The sequence below is a fragment of the Microtus oregoni genome, unplaced genomic scaffold, assembly GCF_018167655.1.
Source record: "Microtus oregoni isolate MIOR12 unplaced genomic scaffold, Mior012 000000F_ref0000247, whole genome shotgun sequence".
Lineage (NCBI taxonomy): Eukaryota > Metazoa > Chordata > Mammalia > Rodentia > Cricetidae > Microtus > Microtus oregoni.
The window spans coordinates 91975000-91992077 of NW_024543059.1; the positions used below are offsets into that span (position 1 = coordinate 91975000).

The window sequence follows — 17078 nt, forward strand, 5'->3', positions numbered from 1 at the left end:
TGAGCCAGAACCATCCTTCTCGCTCTTAAACTGTTTATGTCAGGTCTTTTGGCCATAATGGCAAAAAGATGACTAATATATCCACAATCTAACACACTAACATCAACTAAAGCAGAAAAATGAGACAGGAATCCTGAGCTTAAAATCAGTCACCGTATCAGCAGTTTCTCTACAGCTCTGTACATTTATTCTTGTTTTTTGGAGACAGGCTTCTGGCTGTTCTCGAACTCACGATGTAGACTAGGCTGGCCTTGAACTCACAGAGATCCACACGCCTCTGCCTGCTGAGTGCTGGGAGTAAAGGCTTGAACCACTATAACCAGAGTAAAATTTATTAAAAGGAGAGCATTGTACATAGTTCCTTGAAACTAAGGTTACAGGAGCTTCTTTGGCCCTCCTGGCATTGCTTCCTCAGGCTCTTTTTTTCGGTCTTTGCAGTCAGTACCTGTTCCTGCCAGTCCCAGTGTCTCTCATTACAGGTGAGCCCTACACACAGAGAGACTTCCAGAGTCTGTTCCCAGTGTTGCCAGCCCCACAGCCCTGCGACCTTCAGTGCTGTGCTTCTGGGAGCCAAAGAGGAGCCAGATCACAGTTTATGCTATGTGAGCGCTGTGTCTAACAGGATGGCTGGGAGACTTGAGAAGTGTTCCTCTTTGATGGGATTCGCTCTCCTCTGTCTGCAAATGGTGAGTCTGCCTCCTTGGCTACCTACAGTTAAGTTTGCGGGAGAAGATACCATCTGTCTCTCTTTATGAAGGGCTGAGGAGTAGGAAGATATAACCAGATATACCTTTAAATCATACGAAGACGGTACATTTTTGTGTTTGAGAACTAATGTGTTGTACTAAAGGAAGGAGACAAGACTACCATTGTGTTCAAAGAACAAAGACTCCTGAAAAAAAAAAAATCCGTCAGCAGTTTCTGACTTGGGCAGATTCAAGGGGAAAAGGAAATAATAACACGGTATCCAGCCTCTGTGTCATTTTCAGCTGTGCCTTATGGTAGATCTGATCACTGGGAAATGAGCTCAACAGAAAAGCTCTCAGGTGAACAGGAGAGTTACTTACTGTGTACATAAACATTGCGATTGCTGTGTTCCGGTCAATGTGTTCGTTTCGTTTCCCCAAATGCTGTTTTCCCTTATTCTTCTAACTTTCTAAATTTTCCTTTTCAGGTTACTTCATCCAAAACAGGTAACAATTTCTGACATGCAAGTTTTCTCTTTATATTTGATTTTAATATCCACTGTCGATTGGTCTAGCCTCATGCAGAAAGACCATCCCAGAGGGCTAGTATCAACATTTTCTGAGCATGCATACCCGGTGCTAACACCACTGAAAAAGGTGCTGGGGGAAGACCAGAATTAGTAAAACAAATCAACTGGGCTATATTTACAAAATAAGTCCTTTGAAGGTATTGCTAGTGAGAACTGTACTACAGCTCCGAATTTCCCATTCATTTGGCTGTGGACAAACTATTGCAGGGATCACTGCCAGTCAAAAATTAAAATTGCACCACAGACAATCTCCTTATATAACTTTCCTACTTCTTTTTGGGACATTAGAAGGAAAAAACAGAAATGCTGGCTCAGGTGCGGTGGTGCACACTTGTAATCCCAGGACTTAGAAGGTGGAGGCAGGACATTCAGATGTTCAAGGTTACCTTTGGCTACATAAAAATATGGTTCAGGAGATTCTGTCTCAAAAAAGCAAAAAACTAAAAGCAAACCAGAGCGAGACAGAGACAGAGAGGAAGCTTCGCACATCTAGCCTTTTCCTGAGATCAACACAGTAATATGATTCAGAACTGTAAAAGGTTTCCTTATTTAAAAAATATTTCAATCACTATTTTTTTCTTGAATAAATGGCCGGAGGCCACTTTAATTTTTCTAGAAAATTTTCATGCCTTATACATCTAGAAATCTAAGTTCACAGGATAGGAATTTATCTTTAATAGGCTTTAAATTATCTGCAAACACATATACAATCAGTTCTCTTAGAGATAAGCTCGCACAGTGATTCAATACACATGGGAACAACTTTTATTATTTGCCAACATCATAAAAAAAGGAAGAATAATTAGGAATTTTTACATTGAATAGATGGCTGCATTTTAATAGCTCATAAAATCCATACCCATACAGTTGTCGTTTTGTTTGGTTTTTGTTCTTTTGTTTTCTCCAGACAGGATTTCTCTGTGTAGTCTTGGCTGTCTGGGAACTCACTCTGTAGATCAGGCTGCCCTCGAATTCAGAGATCTGCCTGTCTCTGCCTCCCTAGTGCTGGGATTAAAGGTGTGGACCACCACATCCAGCTATGCAGTTGACTTTTAAAAAATCATTTCCTTTATTTTTAATCGTTACGTTACTCTTTAAAAAAATTAAATTTGTTTATGTGGGTGGGTGTGTTGTCTGCATGTATGTGCCCATGTATTACATGCATACATGGTGCCCGACAAAGCCAGAAGAGGATGTTGGGTCCCCTGGGACTGGAGTTACAGATGGTTGTGAACCACCGTGTGAGTACTGGGGATTGAACCTGAGTCCTCTGACAAAGCAGTCAGGGCTCTTCACTGCTGAGCCATCTCTCCAGCCCATCGTTATTATATTACTCTTGAGAGACCTTCATGATTGTACAGGAAGCTATGAGAAAGAGTGTATAATCATATTACTAATTTTGTAAATTTTTTTACTATTGGTTTTATTTACTTCATTTGAGATGCATCCCTCTGTTGATCAGCCTGGCTTTGATTTCCTAGGCTTTAGTAATCCTGCCTCAGTCACCTGAGAAGCCGACACTACATACACACACTACTCTGCTTGGTTTATAAGTGATCAAAAAATAAATATCTGCCCCTTGTATAGCCAACTTCACTGTGCCTTACAAAGTCCCAGGAACCACTGAGACCCTAGGACAGACTCCTTTTAGTCCCAACATGACCCGTCCCATTGGAGAGAAATCAGGATGACCAGATTTCAATGCCAGTGATGCTGTTAACAGGTTCCTCTTGGTTTTTCAATAGTCGGACTGTGTCTGATTTATACTGCGTAGAAGGCTTCATCTTGGGTGTGTGTATTTGATTCTATTTGGGCTTTGGCATTGCTGTTGATCTGTGCCTGGGCTCTGAGGACTTTGAGCTAATTTAGATTCTCTGAGTTGGTCAAAATCACAGATGCTGAGAATCAAAGGTTTCATTTTGGATGCATCAGTGTGGCTGTATGCACACCTAGGGAATTAAGACTTCCCTTTCATCAACATGAGAAGTGCCTACTTCTCAGCTCGCTCTCTCTCTCTCTCTCTCTCTTGGATTGAGAGAGTGGGGAGCATAGGACTCATTATTTCTCTCATTCTTCCCCAGCTTTTAATACTGATAAATACAACATTATTAAAGCTGGGCCTGGCGGTGTAACTCACACCTTTAATCTCAGCACTCGGGAGGCACAGGCAGGTGGATCTCTGAGTGGAGGCCAGCCTGGTCTACAGAGTGAGTTCCAGGACAGGGACAGCTAGGGGGCTACATAGAGAAATCCTGTCTTGTAAACAAACAGCCGGCTGTGGTGAACTCAACTTTCGTCCCAGCACTCAAGGAGGCCAAGGCTGGAGGATCTCTGTGAGTTGGAGAGCAGCCTTGTGTTCACCCAGACACCTCAGGACCTGACTTTCACTGGAACCCTCCCATGGCTATACTGTATGATCTGGCTTTTCCAAACTCATCCACACTTGCTTACCTTGGCAGACAGACAGACAGACACTCTACAGAGTGAGTTCCAGGTCAGTCAGGGCTGTTATACAGAGAAACCCTGTCTCAAAAAACAAAAGAGAGAGGGAGACAGAGAGAGAGAGAGAGAGAGAGAGAGAGAGAGAGAGAGAAGGGGGAAGGAGGAGGGGGAACACAAACAAAACAAAAAAACCTCATGTTATTATTAAATGATAATAGAATTTAATCATCATTTAGCTTGGGGTGGTAAGCTCAGTTACAGAAGCTTGCTTAGCCTGTGTGAGAGCTTTCATTCCATCTCCAGGCCTCTTACTGTCAAGAAATAGATGCTCTCTGTTCTCAAAAGAGAAACTGTCAATAGATGTGTCTGCTTCCTTGGAATCAGCTTCGTCCCCTTCAACTGTCCCTTTTCAGGCTCTATCTTCCCAAAGTCCTGCATTTACTTTATTTTATGGCAAGGTCTTATGTCCCTCAGACTAGCCTAAAATGCACCGTAGAGTCAAAGATGACCTTGAACTTGCAATCTCCTACTTCTGCCTCCTAAGTGCTTAAATTATAGGCGTACACTGTGTTTATGAGTGCTGGGGATGAAACAAAAGCTCTGTGCGTGCTAGGCGAGCTCTCTACCATCTGAGCCACATCCCAGCATGCTAAGGGAGCTCTCTACCATCTGAGCCACATCCCAGCATGCTAGGGGAGCACTTTGCCATCTGAGCCACATCCCAGCAGCTAGGGGAGCACTCTGCCATCTGAGCCACATCCCCACCACGCTAGGGGAGCTCTCTACCATCTGAGCCACATCCCAGCATGCTAGGGGAGCACTCTGCCATCTGAGCCACATCCCCAGCATGCTAGGTGAGCTCTCTACCATCTGAGCCACATCCCAGCATGCTAGGTGAGCTCTCTACCATCTGAGCCACATCCCAGCATGCTAGGTGAGCTCTCTACCATCTGAGCCACATCCCAGCATGCTAGGTGAGCACTCTGCCATCTGAGCCACATCCCAGCATCTAGGGGAGCACTCTGCCATCTGAGCCACATCCCCACCATGCTAGGGGAGCTCTCTACCATCTGAGCCACATCCCAGCATGCTAGGTGAGCTCTCTACCATCTGAGCCACATCCCAGCATGCTAGGGGAGCACTCTGCCATCTGAGCCACATCCCAGCATGCTAGGGGAGCACTCTGCCATCTGAGCCACATCCCCACCATGCTAGGGGAGCTCTCTACCACCTGAGCCACATCCCAGCAACTAGGGGAGCACTCTGCCATCTGAGCCACATCCCCACCCTGCTAGGGGAGCACTCTACCAACTGAACCACATCCCACCATGCTAGGGGAGCACTCTACCATCTGAGCCACATCCCCAGAGGCTCAACAGCTGCTTTGCTTCTTCTGTTCTTTGAAGGTCTGCTGAAATCTGTCATAGCACAAGATCTACCTACCAGTCCATCCCTCTCATGAGAAAAATGTCCCCAAAGTCTGGTGTCCTCCCCCACCCCCTGTCTCATTCTACCGCACTAGAACTGAGCACCCAGGCTCATGTGCACTACAGCAGATGATCACACTTGCTCCTGACATCAGGCTCACCAGGCGTTGGTAGACGCAAATGCTGCCATTCAGAGCATCCACGATGCCTTTCCCCCGTGAACACAGGGATTCTGCTAGATCCCCTAGAGCAGAGGCTCTCAACCTGCAGGTTGTGACCCTTGGGGTGGGGGTCGAATGACTTTCACAGGGATCGCCTAAGACTATTAGAAAACACAGACATTTGCATCATGATTCAGAACAGTAGCATAATTACAGTTATGAAGTAGCAATGAAAATAATGTTATGGTTGAGGCCACTACAACCTGAGGAACTGTGTTTAAAGGTCACAGCAATAGGAAGGCGGAGAACCGCTGCTCTAGAGGGTTCAGTTGATTTGCTTTTGTGACTGGCACTAGTTAATCTCCTGAGAGCCAACTGTGCATCAGGCATACTCTGTCTCTCTGTCTTTGTCTGTCTGTCTGTCTGTCTGTCTGTCTGTCTGTCTGTCTGTCGTCTCTGTCTCTCTCCTGCCTGTGTTCACCCCAGACACCTCAGGATCTTACTTTCACTGGAACCCTCCCATGGCTATACAGTATGATCTGGCTTTTCCAAACTCATCCACACTTGCTTACCTTGGCAGACAGACAGACAGACAGACACACACACACACATACCCACAGTGGGGTATGACACTCTCAAAGTACCTTTACATATACTTTTATTTAATCTTTAAATAATCATAAATTATAGGCATTTTACACATTTCCAAGTAATTCGTAATTCCTAAAGCATAGATACTGTTGAGTCGCCCTCTTTTCTCAAAGGAGGAAACTTACACTAAAAGACCTTAAATGTCTCACGGTTACTCAGACACAGAAGTACAAAACAGAGCCAGGCCTTAAACCTAGAACTCCTGCGTCCAAATTCTTTGCTGTTTTTCCGACCCTGGTTCTCACTCTGCTGATAGCGCTTCCTATGGGGACTCCTTCATTGCTCGGCTCGCTGGGGGACAATGTGGAGGCCTCAGGCAGTATGGCCGCCTGTGGGACACTTGTCTGTGCATGCTGGCCTTGGAGCTCTTCTCCAGAGTGCAGCCTCGGGCCGTCTATGTCTGCAGCTGGTCACTCTCCCAGGGAGTTTGTCTGTTCCAACCAGCAGGCCTGTCTGTCACAGGCACTAAGATAAACTGGAGGGCAGAGGAAACAGAAGGCGTTGAGAGACACCAGAAAATGAGAAGAAAGGAGGCACAGACCGCAGGGAAATGACTCCTGGAGGTGGGGTGGGAGGGCGTGCAGATGAGAGATAGGGGTTGGGAGAGGAGGGCCCTACTGGGTCTTTTTGTTCTGAGGGGCCAGAAGGGGCATCCACTCTTCCTGCAGAATCAGCTTCACTGGCAAAAGGCCACCAGGCCCCCACCCTTCCCCAGCATATATGAGCAGCATAATTTTCTTTCTGTGACAGAGATACTCCTGGATGGTGTTCCAGAAGTGTCTGGCCAAAGAACACTGGAGACTTTGTTCATTTTTGCAGCCTGGGTATTTCTGAGAGACTGCCAACATGAGCTCTCTTGACTACAGAGACAGAAAGAGAAGGTTGTCTGTATTGTGTACCTAGGGGTTCGGCTGAAGGGAAGCCAAGAAGAGTTGATGCTGGCAAACCACTGGGCTTTTATTCTGTCTTCTTGCCTTGTAGGTTTTCACCTAATCTCTTTATGTGGTTGGTTTGGGGAGGTTGGTTGGCCGATTGACAAGTTCTGGATTTCTTGGGTGGCTGTTTTTGAGATAGGGTTGTAAATAGACTGACCTCCTCCAGCCCTTTATTTAGTTGAGGAGGACCCCACCACCACCACCACCACCCCCTCCCATGATGGAATTGCAGGCTTGCATGCTGTACCTGGCTTTGGTTTGTTGTGGTGGTTTGTTTCTTTCGTTATTTGTTTGAGATAGGGTCTATGTAGCCCAGTTGGGCCTCAGTCTTGAGATCCTCCTGCCTCAACCTCCCAAGTGCTGGGTCACAAACATGCACCGCCATGGCTGGCTTGCCCTTCAGCTGTGAGTTTGGCATAGGGTGACTGTGTTCAACAAATAGAATACATTAACATTGACAGGCGGAGAGCCAGTTTCAGAATTAAAACACAACATACATTTGTTGAGCTCTTCTGCTTGGATCTCTTACAAGACACAGGACATTGTGTGTGTGTGTGTGTGTGTGTGTGTGTGTGTGTGTGTGTGTGTCTGCGGGTGTTCTGAAGCGGTACATCTGAGTCTCACACTGCATGTTCCATCCTGTATTGGACGCAGAGGGCTCTCCTGCATGCATGCTCATGACATAAACATTCCCATTCCCATGGTGAACTGCAGACAGCCCCCGAAGGCTTCGGTATCAAGACTTAACACTGAGGCCTATATTTTGAAAGGCAAAGGAAGAATATATAGAAGAACCTGAAAATTGTTCTGCCCCGAGAGTAACAAAGCACTCGGTTCTCCTCCTTCCTCTGTTAGGTTAGAGCCCACTGGGAAATGTGCAGACTCATTAGAAAGCGACCACAGGCAGAGAGGTGGCCATGGAGGGCCCAGCTGGCAGCAGTGCTGCCTGTGTGGGGGCAGGGAAGGACAGCCATGACAAAGCAGCCTTGGAAACTCACAGAATACCAAACCAGAGTGGAACCCTCTGGAATAAAGCCCCTCCATTATCTTCTGCCCCTTCTCAAAGCTCTTTCCCACAACCTCTTTCCACTCACACTCAACTTACTTAAAAGCATAGAAAGTACAAGTGGCCCCCAGGCAGCTGGCCAGTGACGGTTGTGCTCTGGCTGGCTTTTGCAAACAGTTGTTCCCCCTAGACTCCCCCCCCCCTTCTTTGTCACTTTCTACTCTTTTTTTTTTGTATTTTAAAAATTACATTTACTTATTTGTGCATGTGTGCCTGCGTGTGTGTATGTGGTGTATCTGTGTGTGTTGTGCCTGTGTGTGGTGTGTGTGCATGCCTCTGTGTGTGTGTATGTAGTATGAGTGTGTGTGTGGTGTGCATGTCTGTGTGGTATGTGTGTGTGTGTGTGGTGTATGCATGCCTCTGTGTATGTGTGTGGTGTATGCATGTTCTCTGTGTGTGTGATATGCATGTATGTAGTATGCATGCATGCTCTGTGTGGTGTGGGCACCTGTGTGTTACAATGCCCATGTAGAGGTTAGCAGACTTTAAATGTCAGTTCTCAGCTCTAACACATGGATCCCAGGGATCAAACTTGCTAGTCAGGTTTGTTGGCAAGCCTTCTGGGCCCTGGCATCAGCCCCTCTGTTCTTTTCTTTCTACTTTGTGATATTGGACATTAGGTCCAGGGGCTTAATGTATGGTAGGCAAGTGTTCCACCACTGAACTACATCCTAATACCTATTATAATCATAATCATCATTATTTTAAATTTTGAGACAGAGTCTTGTTAAGTTATCCAGACTGGCCTTCATTTCGTCCTCCTGCCTCCACCTCTTATGTAGCTAGACCACGGGTGTGCACTACCACACCCAGATTCCTTTTTTTTCTGGAAAATGAAGCAAAGCTTACGTTCATGGGAAGACATCAGAATAATGTAGGTGAGGGAGGAAGAGGCGAAGAGTGTCATCCTTGTAGGATATCCTGGCTAACGCACAACTTCATAACTTCTTTCAGCGCCTGAAATACCAACTATTGATCAGGCATATTCAAAACTCAGCAATAGCATCACTGTAGAGTGGACTGCTGTGCCAGGGGCCACAAGTTACCTGCTCACAGCTGAAGATGGGGACACAGTCATTGAGACCACGGTGGCCAGTTCCCCAGGCACTGTGACAGGCTTGAAGGCTGCGACCTTGTACCGAATCACCATCAGATCCATCAGTGCCTCTGGACAAAGCCAGGCGTCATCTCCAAAGCAGGCGAAGACAGGTAGCTAACCAGATGCTCATGCTGTCTGGAGTGTTTGCTTGTGACCCAGATCAGTTTTAACAGCACCGCAAATGTGTTGTGTGTTGTGTGCACACGTGAGTTCCACAATGCACGGCCCAGAGGCCAAAGCCACCATCTTTTGTTTGTTCATTTGTTTTTGTTATTGCAACTCAGCAATCTGTGGAGAAGGTGACATTTAGATGTCTAGTACTTTGCTTCGGGATTTAAAGCCCATTTCTGGGCAACTTTAAAAGTAGAATGCTCTTAAATCCCTGAAAAAGCGATTTCTGTTTTTACCCACGCCAAGTAGGGAACAGAACAGATTTTGTGGCACACTGAGCATGTGGCAGATGCATTAAATAAAAGTTTGGGGATTTGCCGTCAGCATTCAGTTTACTTCCCAAAGTTACACCTGGGCATATTTGTGAACAGCTCTGTGCAGGGCCTGGTGTGTAGTTCCATGCTAGAGTGCTGGCCTGATGTGCACGGGCTCAGAGTTCACTCAGCATTAAAAAATAAAAGTAATTTGCATACTAAAGCAGTATAAACTGCTGAGGACTGTTATTTTCAGGTGTATGGCTTCTGTTTATGCTGCATTTGTTTAACTCTGTGAAGCTGTGGTTCTTTGCCTGTCTAAAACACCTGATGGTCTAATAAAGAGCTGAACGCCCAATAGCGAGGCAGGAGCAAGGATAGGCGGGGCTGGTATTCAGAGAGTATGAACAGAAGGGGAACTGAGGAAGAGAACAAAGAGAGTGTGATGTCAGGGGCCAATCATCCAGCCATCTGTGGAGTAAGAAGGAAAGTAAGACGTAAAAAACAAACAAAAAAAAAAAACAACAACAAAAAAACCACATTCAGAGGCAAAAAGCAGTTGAGATAATTCAAGTTAAGAAAAGCTGGGTAGCAACAAACCAAGAAAGGTCAGGCATTTATAATTAAGAATAAGCCTCCGGGCCGGGAGGTGGTGGCGCACGCCTTTAATCCCAGCACTCAGGAGGCAGAGGCAGGCGGATCTCTGTGAGTTCGAGACCAGCCTGGTCTACAAGAGCTAGTTCCAGGACAGGCTCCAAAACCACAGAGAAACCCTGTCTCGAAAAACCAAAAAAAAAAAAAAAAAAAAAAAAAAAAAAAGAATAAGCCTCCGGGGGCTGGAGAGATGGCTCAGAGGTTAAGAGCATTGCCTGCTCTTCCAAAGGTCCTGAGTTCAATTCCCAGCAACCACATGGTGGCTCACAACCATCTGTAATGAGATCTGATGCCCTCTTCTGGCCTACAGGCATACACACAGACAGAATATTGTATACATAATAAATAAATAAATAAATAAATATTTAAAAATAAATAAATATATATAATGTCTTTTAAAAAAAAGAATAAGCCTCCGTGTGTGATTTGGGAGCTGTTGTGGGCCCCTCAAAAAGCCAAAGGAGTAAAACACCCACAAAAAATAATTATTTTCTGTATTAATTTATATGGATACTCTATCTAACCTCTGATCAACTGCAAGTTGTAAGTATTGCCTGGTGTTTTCTAGTGTCTTTGTACCTCAGATTTTTTTGAGACAGGGTTGCCTAACCTAGCCTTAAACTCAAAGCAATTCTCCTGTCTCAGCTTCCTGACTGCTGGAATTATAAATGTGCACCACCACTCCTGACTTGAGAGTCCACATTTCCTGCCAAATCATTTCTTACTAGTATAGACTTAAATAGCTTTCCTAAAAGTCGCACTGTGGAGTGGACCACAGACAAGCCCTCTGCCACTGGGCTGCATTCTCAGATCCATTGAGCAATTATTAAATGAACTCTGCCGTTATAATATGAATAATAGAGAGAATCCGCCTGCATTTATTTATTCCTCGATAATCTGAATTATCCTCTACAGAATTCTATAAAACGCATTCATGGTTTCATTTTGTTTTTACTAACAGTCTTGGCGGCCCCCGTTCTGGAAGTTGGTTCTCCAAGTCCAGACTCCATCCTTGTGAGGTGGGATGCCGTCTATATGGCAATCGGCTTCTCTGTGTCTGTCATGCGAGCCAATGGCTTGGGGAGAATTTGGAAGGAGAATACTACAAACACCTCCTTGACCTTCAGCAGCTTGGATGCTGGGACTCTCTATACTATAAAGGCCTACGCCTGGAATGCCAATGGAGTCCCTGGAGACGACTCCACCTGCAACCAGAGAACCAGTAAGGACGCCTCAGCTCTGAACAATCTCGGTTTTGATTAACGAGGGGGCTGCGTATCGCAGTCGTGGAGATCACTGCAAAGTGATGAGTACGGAGCAGCTGGCTACAGCTGTTTAAATTTATTATGAAGTTATTTATAGTGCCTTGACTATTCCTTGGCAGCGGTTCAAACGCTTGCCCAGCGACGGGGAGCGCCGCACTTCCCCCTCTGCTAGTCAAGTCCGCTGGCGCATGCAAATTCCAAATCGCAGAAGGGGCGGGCTCTTGTTAGGTTGACCAATCCTTCCTTGTGCATTCCTGGTCTTGTTGGGTCAACTAAAATATTCCCTGCTTCTTTCCCTCCTGCATTCAAACCAACAGTCTAAACAAGAAGGAACAGGAATTCATTCATTCCAGACATTTAGTGAGTGTGCGCCAACCTGAATACCGCGCTGTTCCGGGCACAGTCACAGAAAGAGTTCTGCTGTGCCCATACTTGACATGAGAGTGTGTTTCAGACATAGTTCCCCAACACGTCAGCACCCTCCCATCCTGGGAACACCGGGGGGGGGGGGGTGCTCCTAAGCGCCGGAAGTCCAAATTCAACTGCTAGAGCGAGACTGGAGAATCAGGGAGCAAGGGAGCGCGCGCGCGTGTGTGTGTGTGTGTGTGTGTGTGTGTGTGTGTGTGCAAAATAAATGCCAGACTGGAGAATAAGGGAGTGTGTGTGTGTGTGTGTGTGTGTGTGTGCAAAATAAATGCCAGACTGGAGAATAAGGGAGTGTGTGTGTGTGTGTGTGTGTGTGTGTGTAAAATAAATGCCAGACTGGAGAATAAGGGAGTGTGTGTGTGTGTGTGTGTGTGTGTGTGCATTTGACCTGCCATGTGATAACAAACTCACATATATAAACTCATTTTGTTCTTGTTCGGTTGGTTGCTTGGTCTTTTTGACACAGAGTCTCGCTATGTAGCACAGGCAGGCATGAGCTTCCAATGTTCCTCCTTCTGCATCCCAAGGGCTGGAATTATACCATCATCCTAGGCTTCTCCAATGTTATTCTTCACCACTTGTTAGGTAGTATATTCATGCATTCAAAGTATGCTTTTAAATGTCAGTTATAGGTTAAATAGTGCTCTTATATCAATTTTTACAAACGAAAAAAAAAGATTAAGTAATATGACCAAGGTTGCATAGCTCAGAATGATTTTGCACAGTAATGGCCATTACGTTGCCAATTCCCAGATACACTAAGTCCCAATTTTATGCTTTGAACAACTTAATGTTCTCTAGCTACTAGGGTCTCGTATCTCCTGAAGACCTCAATATTACTAAGCTAAATCTTACACGGGTTCTTGTTTCTCAAAAACACAGGTCCTCGCGCCCCTGCCAACGTTCAAGTCCTCTTTGACAGCGGGGCCTTGAAGGCATCTGTTTCCTGGACACCAACAGAAGGAGCGTTCAACTACACTGTGTTGGCGTCCAGCGAGTCTTCCCAGCGGAGCTGCAGCACGGCTCTCAGTTCTTGCAGCCTCAGTTCCCTGCAGTGCGGAACCGAGTACCTGATTTCTGTCTCAGCCAGCAATGATGCTGGCTCCAGCTGGTCCTCCTCTGCCGGGACCCTGAAAACTGGTACGTGAGAAAGATCGAAAGCTCTGCAGGGCTGGCGATCAGAGTGGCTGCATGCGGGGAACAGAAATCCCCAGCAAACTTCTAAGATCTTCTGGAGGCAGTGACAAACCAAGTCTAGTCATATTTGTAATCCCAACATTTGGGAGGCTGAAGCAGGAGGACTGCCGCGAGTTTGAGGTCAGTCTGGGCTACGTACTGAGTACTAAACCAGCCGGGGCTGCCTAGCAAGACCTTGTCTGAAAGAAAAGAAAAGAGAGGCTGTTAGGATGGCTCAGTGAGTAAAAATGCTTTCTGCACAAACCTGAGTTCAATCCAGGAACCCACACAGAGGTATAAAGAGGCCAGCTCCACAAAGTTGGGTCTGCCTTCCACATTCATGCTGAGGTATCCTCCCCCAGCACATTACACACACAATATAATAATAATAATAATAATAATAATAATAATAATAATAACCTTTTTAAAAAAGAAAAAGGAAAGCTAACCCTGGTCTAAATGAAAGTATTGAGATTGAGCTGGGGATTTCGGTGACTATATGAAAGCATGTATCATAGATTGCTAAACAGTACATCTCTGACTACTCATGGGCTTGGCCTCTATTCCTGTCTTTTGTTCTTTTTCCTTTTTTTGTTTTGCTTTTGTTTTTTAAGACAGGATTTCTCTGTAGCTTTGGAGCCTGTCCTGGAACTAGCTCTTGTAGACCAGGCTGGCCTCGAACTCACAGAGATCTGCCTGCCTCTGCCTCCCGAGTGCTAGGATTAAAGGTGTGCACCACCACCGCCCGGCTCTTTTTCCTTTTTAAAAAATGTATTTATTTTATGTGCATTGGTGTCTTCCCTACATGTATGTTTGTGTGAGGGTGTTGGAGCCTCCGTAACTGGAGTTACAGACAGTTGTGAGCTGCCATGTGGGTGTTGAGAATTGAACCCGGGTCCTCTGGAAGAGCAGCCAGTGCTCTTAACTGCTGAGTCATCTCTCCAGCCCCTCATTCTTTTTCTTTTTCATCTTTCTCTGATTTCTTTAGATGCTATTTTATTTTACTGTTTGAGACAAGGTCTGGCCTTGCTATCCAGGCTGATCTGGAATTCCAGGGCTCAAGAGAGCCTCCTACGACAGCTGGGGCCAAGGTGGTCATCGTTGTAACTGCTTGCCGTTTTAATTTTTAAAAGTTTTGAAAATTCTAAGATCCAGTTTTTATTTACAGAAACTAACTGGTCCTTCATGTGTGTCAGTGCATGTGTGGTATGTGTGTGCACGGATGTACACGTGAGGATGCTGGCGGCCACATGTGTGCTCACGGAGGCCAGAGCAAGACGTCCAGTATCCTCCCCATCAGTCTTGCCTTCTGGCCTTGGCAAGGACTCAGCCGTCTCTCACTGAACTTCAGCGAGTCTGGAAGATCTTCCTGTCTCCATCTACAGATGCTGGGCTCACACACATGTGCAGCCATGCTCAGATGTTGTGCGATTCTAGGGATTCCAACTTGGGTCCTCATGGCTGAAGAGAGAACCATCTCCCCAGTCCCTGTCTCTTCTTGACATGTTTCACAATTAAGACTTGGTAGTAGCTCTTCTTAAAACTAAAGATGGGAAATTTCTAGCTCTAAATGTGTTTCAGCATTTCCCGAGTTTTATTCTTGGTGGAAATGCAAAGACACAAACATGGAGGTCTGGGAGGTGGAGCTAACATTTAGTGGGATCTACTAAATCTCAGGCACCATGATTCCACTCCTTAAGTCTCAGGATAATTTTGTGAGTCGTCTCCTCTTTTTGCTATGTTTTGCCTATTTGTTGGAATCAGGGTCTAGCAAAGCTCAGGCTGGCTTCAGAGTCCCTTCCGCAGCTGAGTCTGGCCTTGCACTTCTGACCCTCCAGCTTCCATCTCCCAAGTGCTGCAATCACAGGCATGCACCCCCAGGTCTGGCCTGGCTCTTTCTTTTAGATATGAAGCTGAAGCTCAGAGACACTGAAGGCTGTTTTCCTCCGGTGCAGCCGAGATCTGTGCTCACGCTTGCCTGACCTCCATCCTCTGGGCTGAAGACAATGTAACAATGTCCACTCTATTCAACGATCAGAACTATGTCTCTGTAAGGAGAAAAGGACCCTGTACAGAGGACTGGAGCTCCCCCAAACTGATGTCCTCTCTTCCTCAAGGGGAGAAACACAGTCAAACCCTCAGATCCACAACTTCTTAGAGTTACGTTAAACTAAGGGCACCAACACAAGTTAGGTGATTAGACTTCTTTTGACAATTACAAGTTCATTAAGCAGGTACGGAAAAAGTGACCCTGAAGACAGCGGCCGAGGGTGAAGGGAGAGATGAACACTTCAATGACACAGGCATTCTGAGTGAGAAGTGTAATACAGGGAAGAACCATCCTGCGTTTTTAAATTCAGGTGCATAACAAAAACATCTCGGGGATGCTCATAAAATCTAAATACCCAGGTCCCACCAGGACCAGTTAAATTGGGATTTCTGGGAATAGAGTCTCAATAGAATACTCTTTAAAAGCTCTCCAATTGATTTTCAACATGTTGGTGGTGTTAAGTGCTGCCGAAAGAGTCCTTCCAACTTTCAGGTCCTGCCCTTACTGGTCCAGGAGTTACCACTGTAGTGTGGATATGACATAATCAGTACTGATCATGAGAAAACCTTGAGTTATCAACAGAAGAAAGGATGTTTAGAAAGGATTTTAGTTTCCTAGGGCCCCAAAATGTGAACTCTAGCTAATTAGGTCTATAGGACTTATTTAGAGATGACAAAACTTTTAAGAGCTTGTGGATTGGATGGATGGCCTTCACTTGAAATCATTCCTTCACAAGACTTCAGTCCTTGCTGGTCTTAGATAAAAGAACTATTGCCTTGACAGAAAAACCCAAGCAACATTAGTCAAGGAGATCCGTTTCTGGAAGAAAGAGTGTAGCATCATGTGAAATAAAAATTGAGTGCATCTGAGCACATCTCCTTGGTTTGTACCAAGTTGTGCTTAGCGTTTGCGTTGGAACTTGTCTGAGCATCTAGCATTTTAACTATCTGCACGGGATGTTCTCTGGAGACAGAATGGGCTCTGGGGTGTCCTGCCACTGCATAGAAGGCTTCGGTCAGAACTCTCCATTCTATCGTGGCTTTGTACGAAACCCCAGAAAGACCCCGTTACCCCTGTGTCTTAGTCACAGACGCCGTCACCATGGCAACTCTCACAAAGAAGAACATTTCACTGGAGGCTGGCTGACAGTTTCAGAGGCTTAGCTCGCTATCGTCATGGCAGGGAACTTGGTGGCACACATGGTACTATAGCAGTACCTGAGAGCTACATCAAGAGAGAGAACTCGGCCTGGTGTGGACTTTTTTTTTTTTTTTTTTTTTTTTTTTTTTTTTGGTTTTTCAAGACAGGGTTTCTCTGTGGTTTTGGAGCCTGTCCTGGAATTAGCTCTTATAGACCAGGCTGGTCTCGAACTCACAGAGATTCACCTGCCTCTGCCTCCCAAGTGCTGGGATTAAAGGCGTGCGCCACCACCGCCAGGCCTGGCGTGGGCTTTTGAAACCTCAAATCCCACCCGCAATGACACACTTCTTCCAACAAGACCACACCCCCTAAGCCTTCTCAAATGTGCCACTCCTGATGACTAAGCATTCAAATGTATGAGCATATAGGGGCTGTGCTTATACAAACCACGCCTTACCTTTCTAGCTGTATTACCTGGGGCAACTCACTTATCCTCTGTGGGCTTCATTTTACTCACTTGTAAAATGGTAATTATTGTGAAAATAATAGAAGGTGTTAGCAGAAGACATAATGGGTCTATTTTTACCTCAAAAAAGATAACTTACAGATATTTACTGTTTGGCTCCCATCAAAAAGTCTTCATCACTGAATAAAGTCAAAATCTCTCCATAAATATTCTAAAAATGAAAATCCACACTTTCTTCCTTAGACAAGATATCTCTCTATAGTCCTAGCTGTCCTGGAACTTACACTGTAGAACAGGCTGGCCTCAAACACACAGAGATCTTCCTGCCTCTGCCTCCCAAATACTGGGATTAAAAGCACACATACCCCTCCCACACACACCTGACAAAATCCACACATCTTAAGTTGACTCCCAAACTC

General features: G+C 45.6%; 1 protein-coding gene across 1 annotated transcript in view; it reads left to right on the forward strand.

Moving 5' to 3' along the window:
* Positions 1 to 623: 623 nt before the first annotated feature.
* Positions 624 to 17078, forward strand: part of Fndc7 (fibronectin type III domain containing 7) — a 44310-nt gene continuing 27855 nt past the window's right edge. Inside the window, exons 1-5 of the mRNA XM_041658051.1 lie at positions 624 to 686; positions 1175 to 1193; positions 8913 to 9167; positions 11098 to 11358; positions 12710 to 12967. Of these exons, the coding sequence (XP_041513985.1) occupies positions 624 to 686; positions 1175 to 1193; positions 8913 to 9167; positions 11098 to 11358; positions 12710 to 12967 (856 nt within the window). The remainder of the gene's footprint in view (positions 687 to 1174; positions 1194 to 8912; positions 9168 to 11097; positions 11359 to 12709; positions 12968 to 17078) is intronic.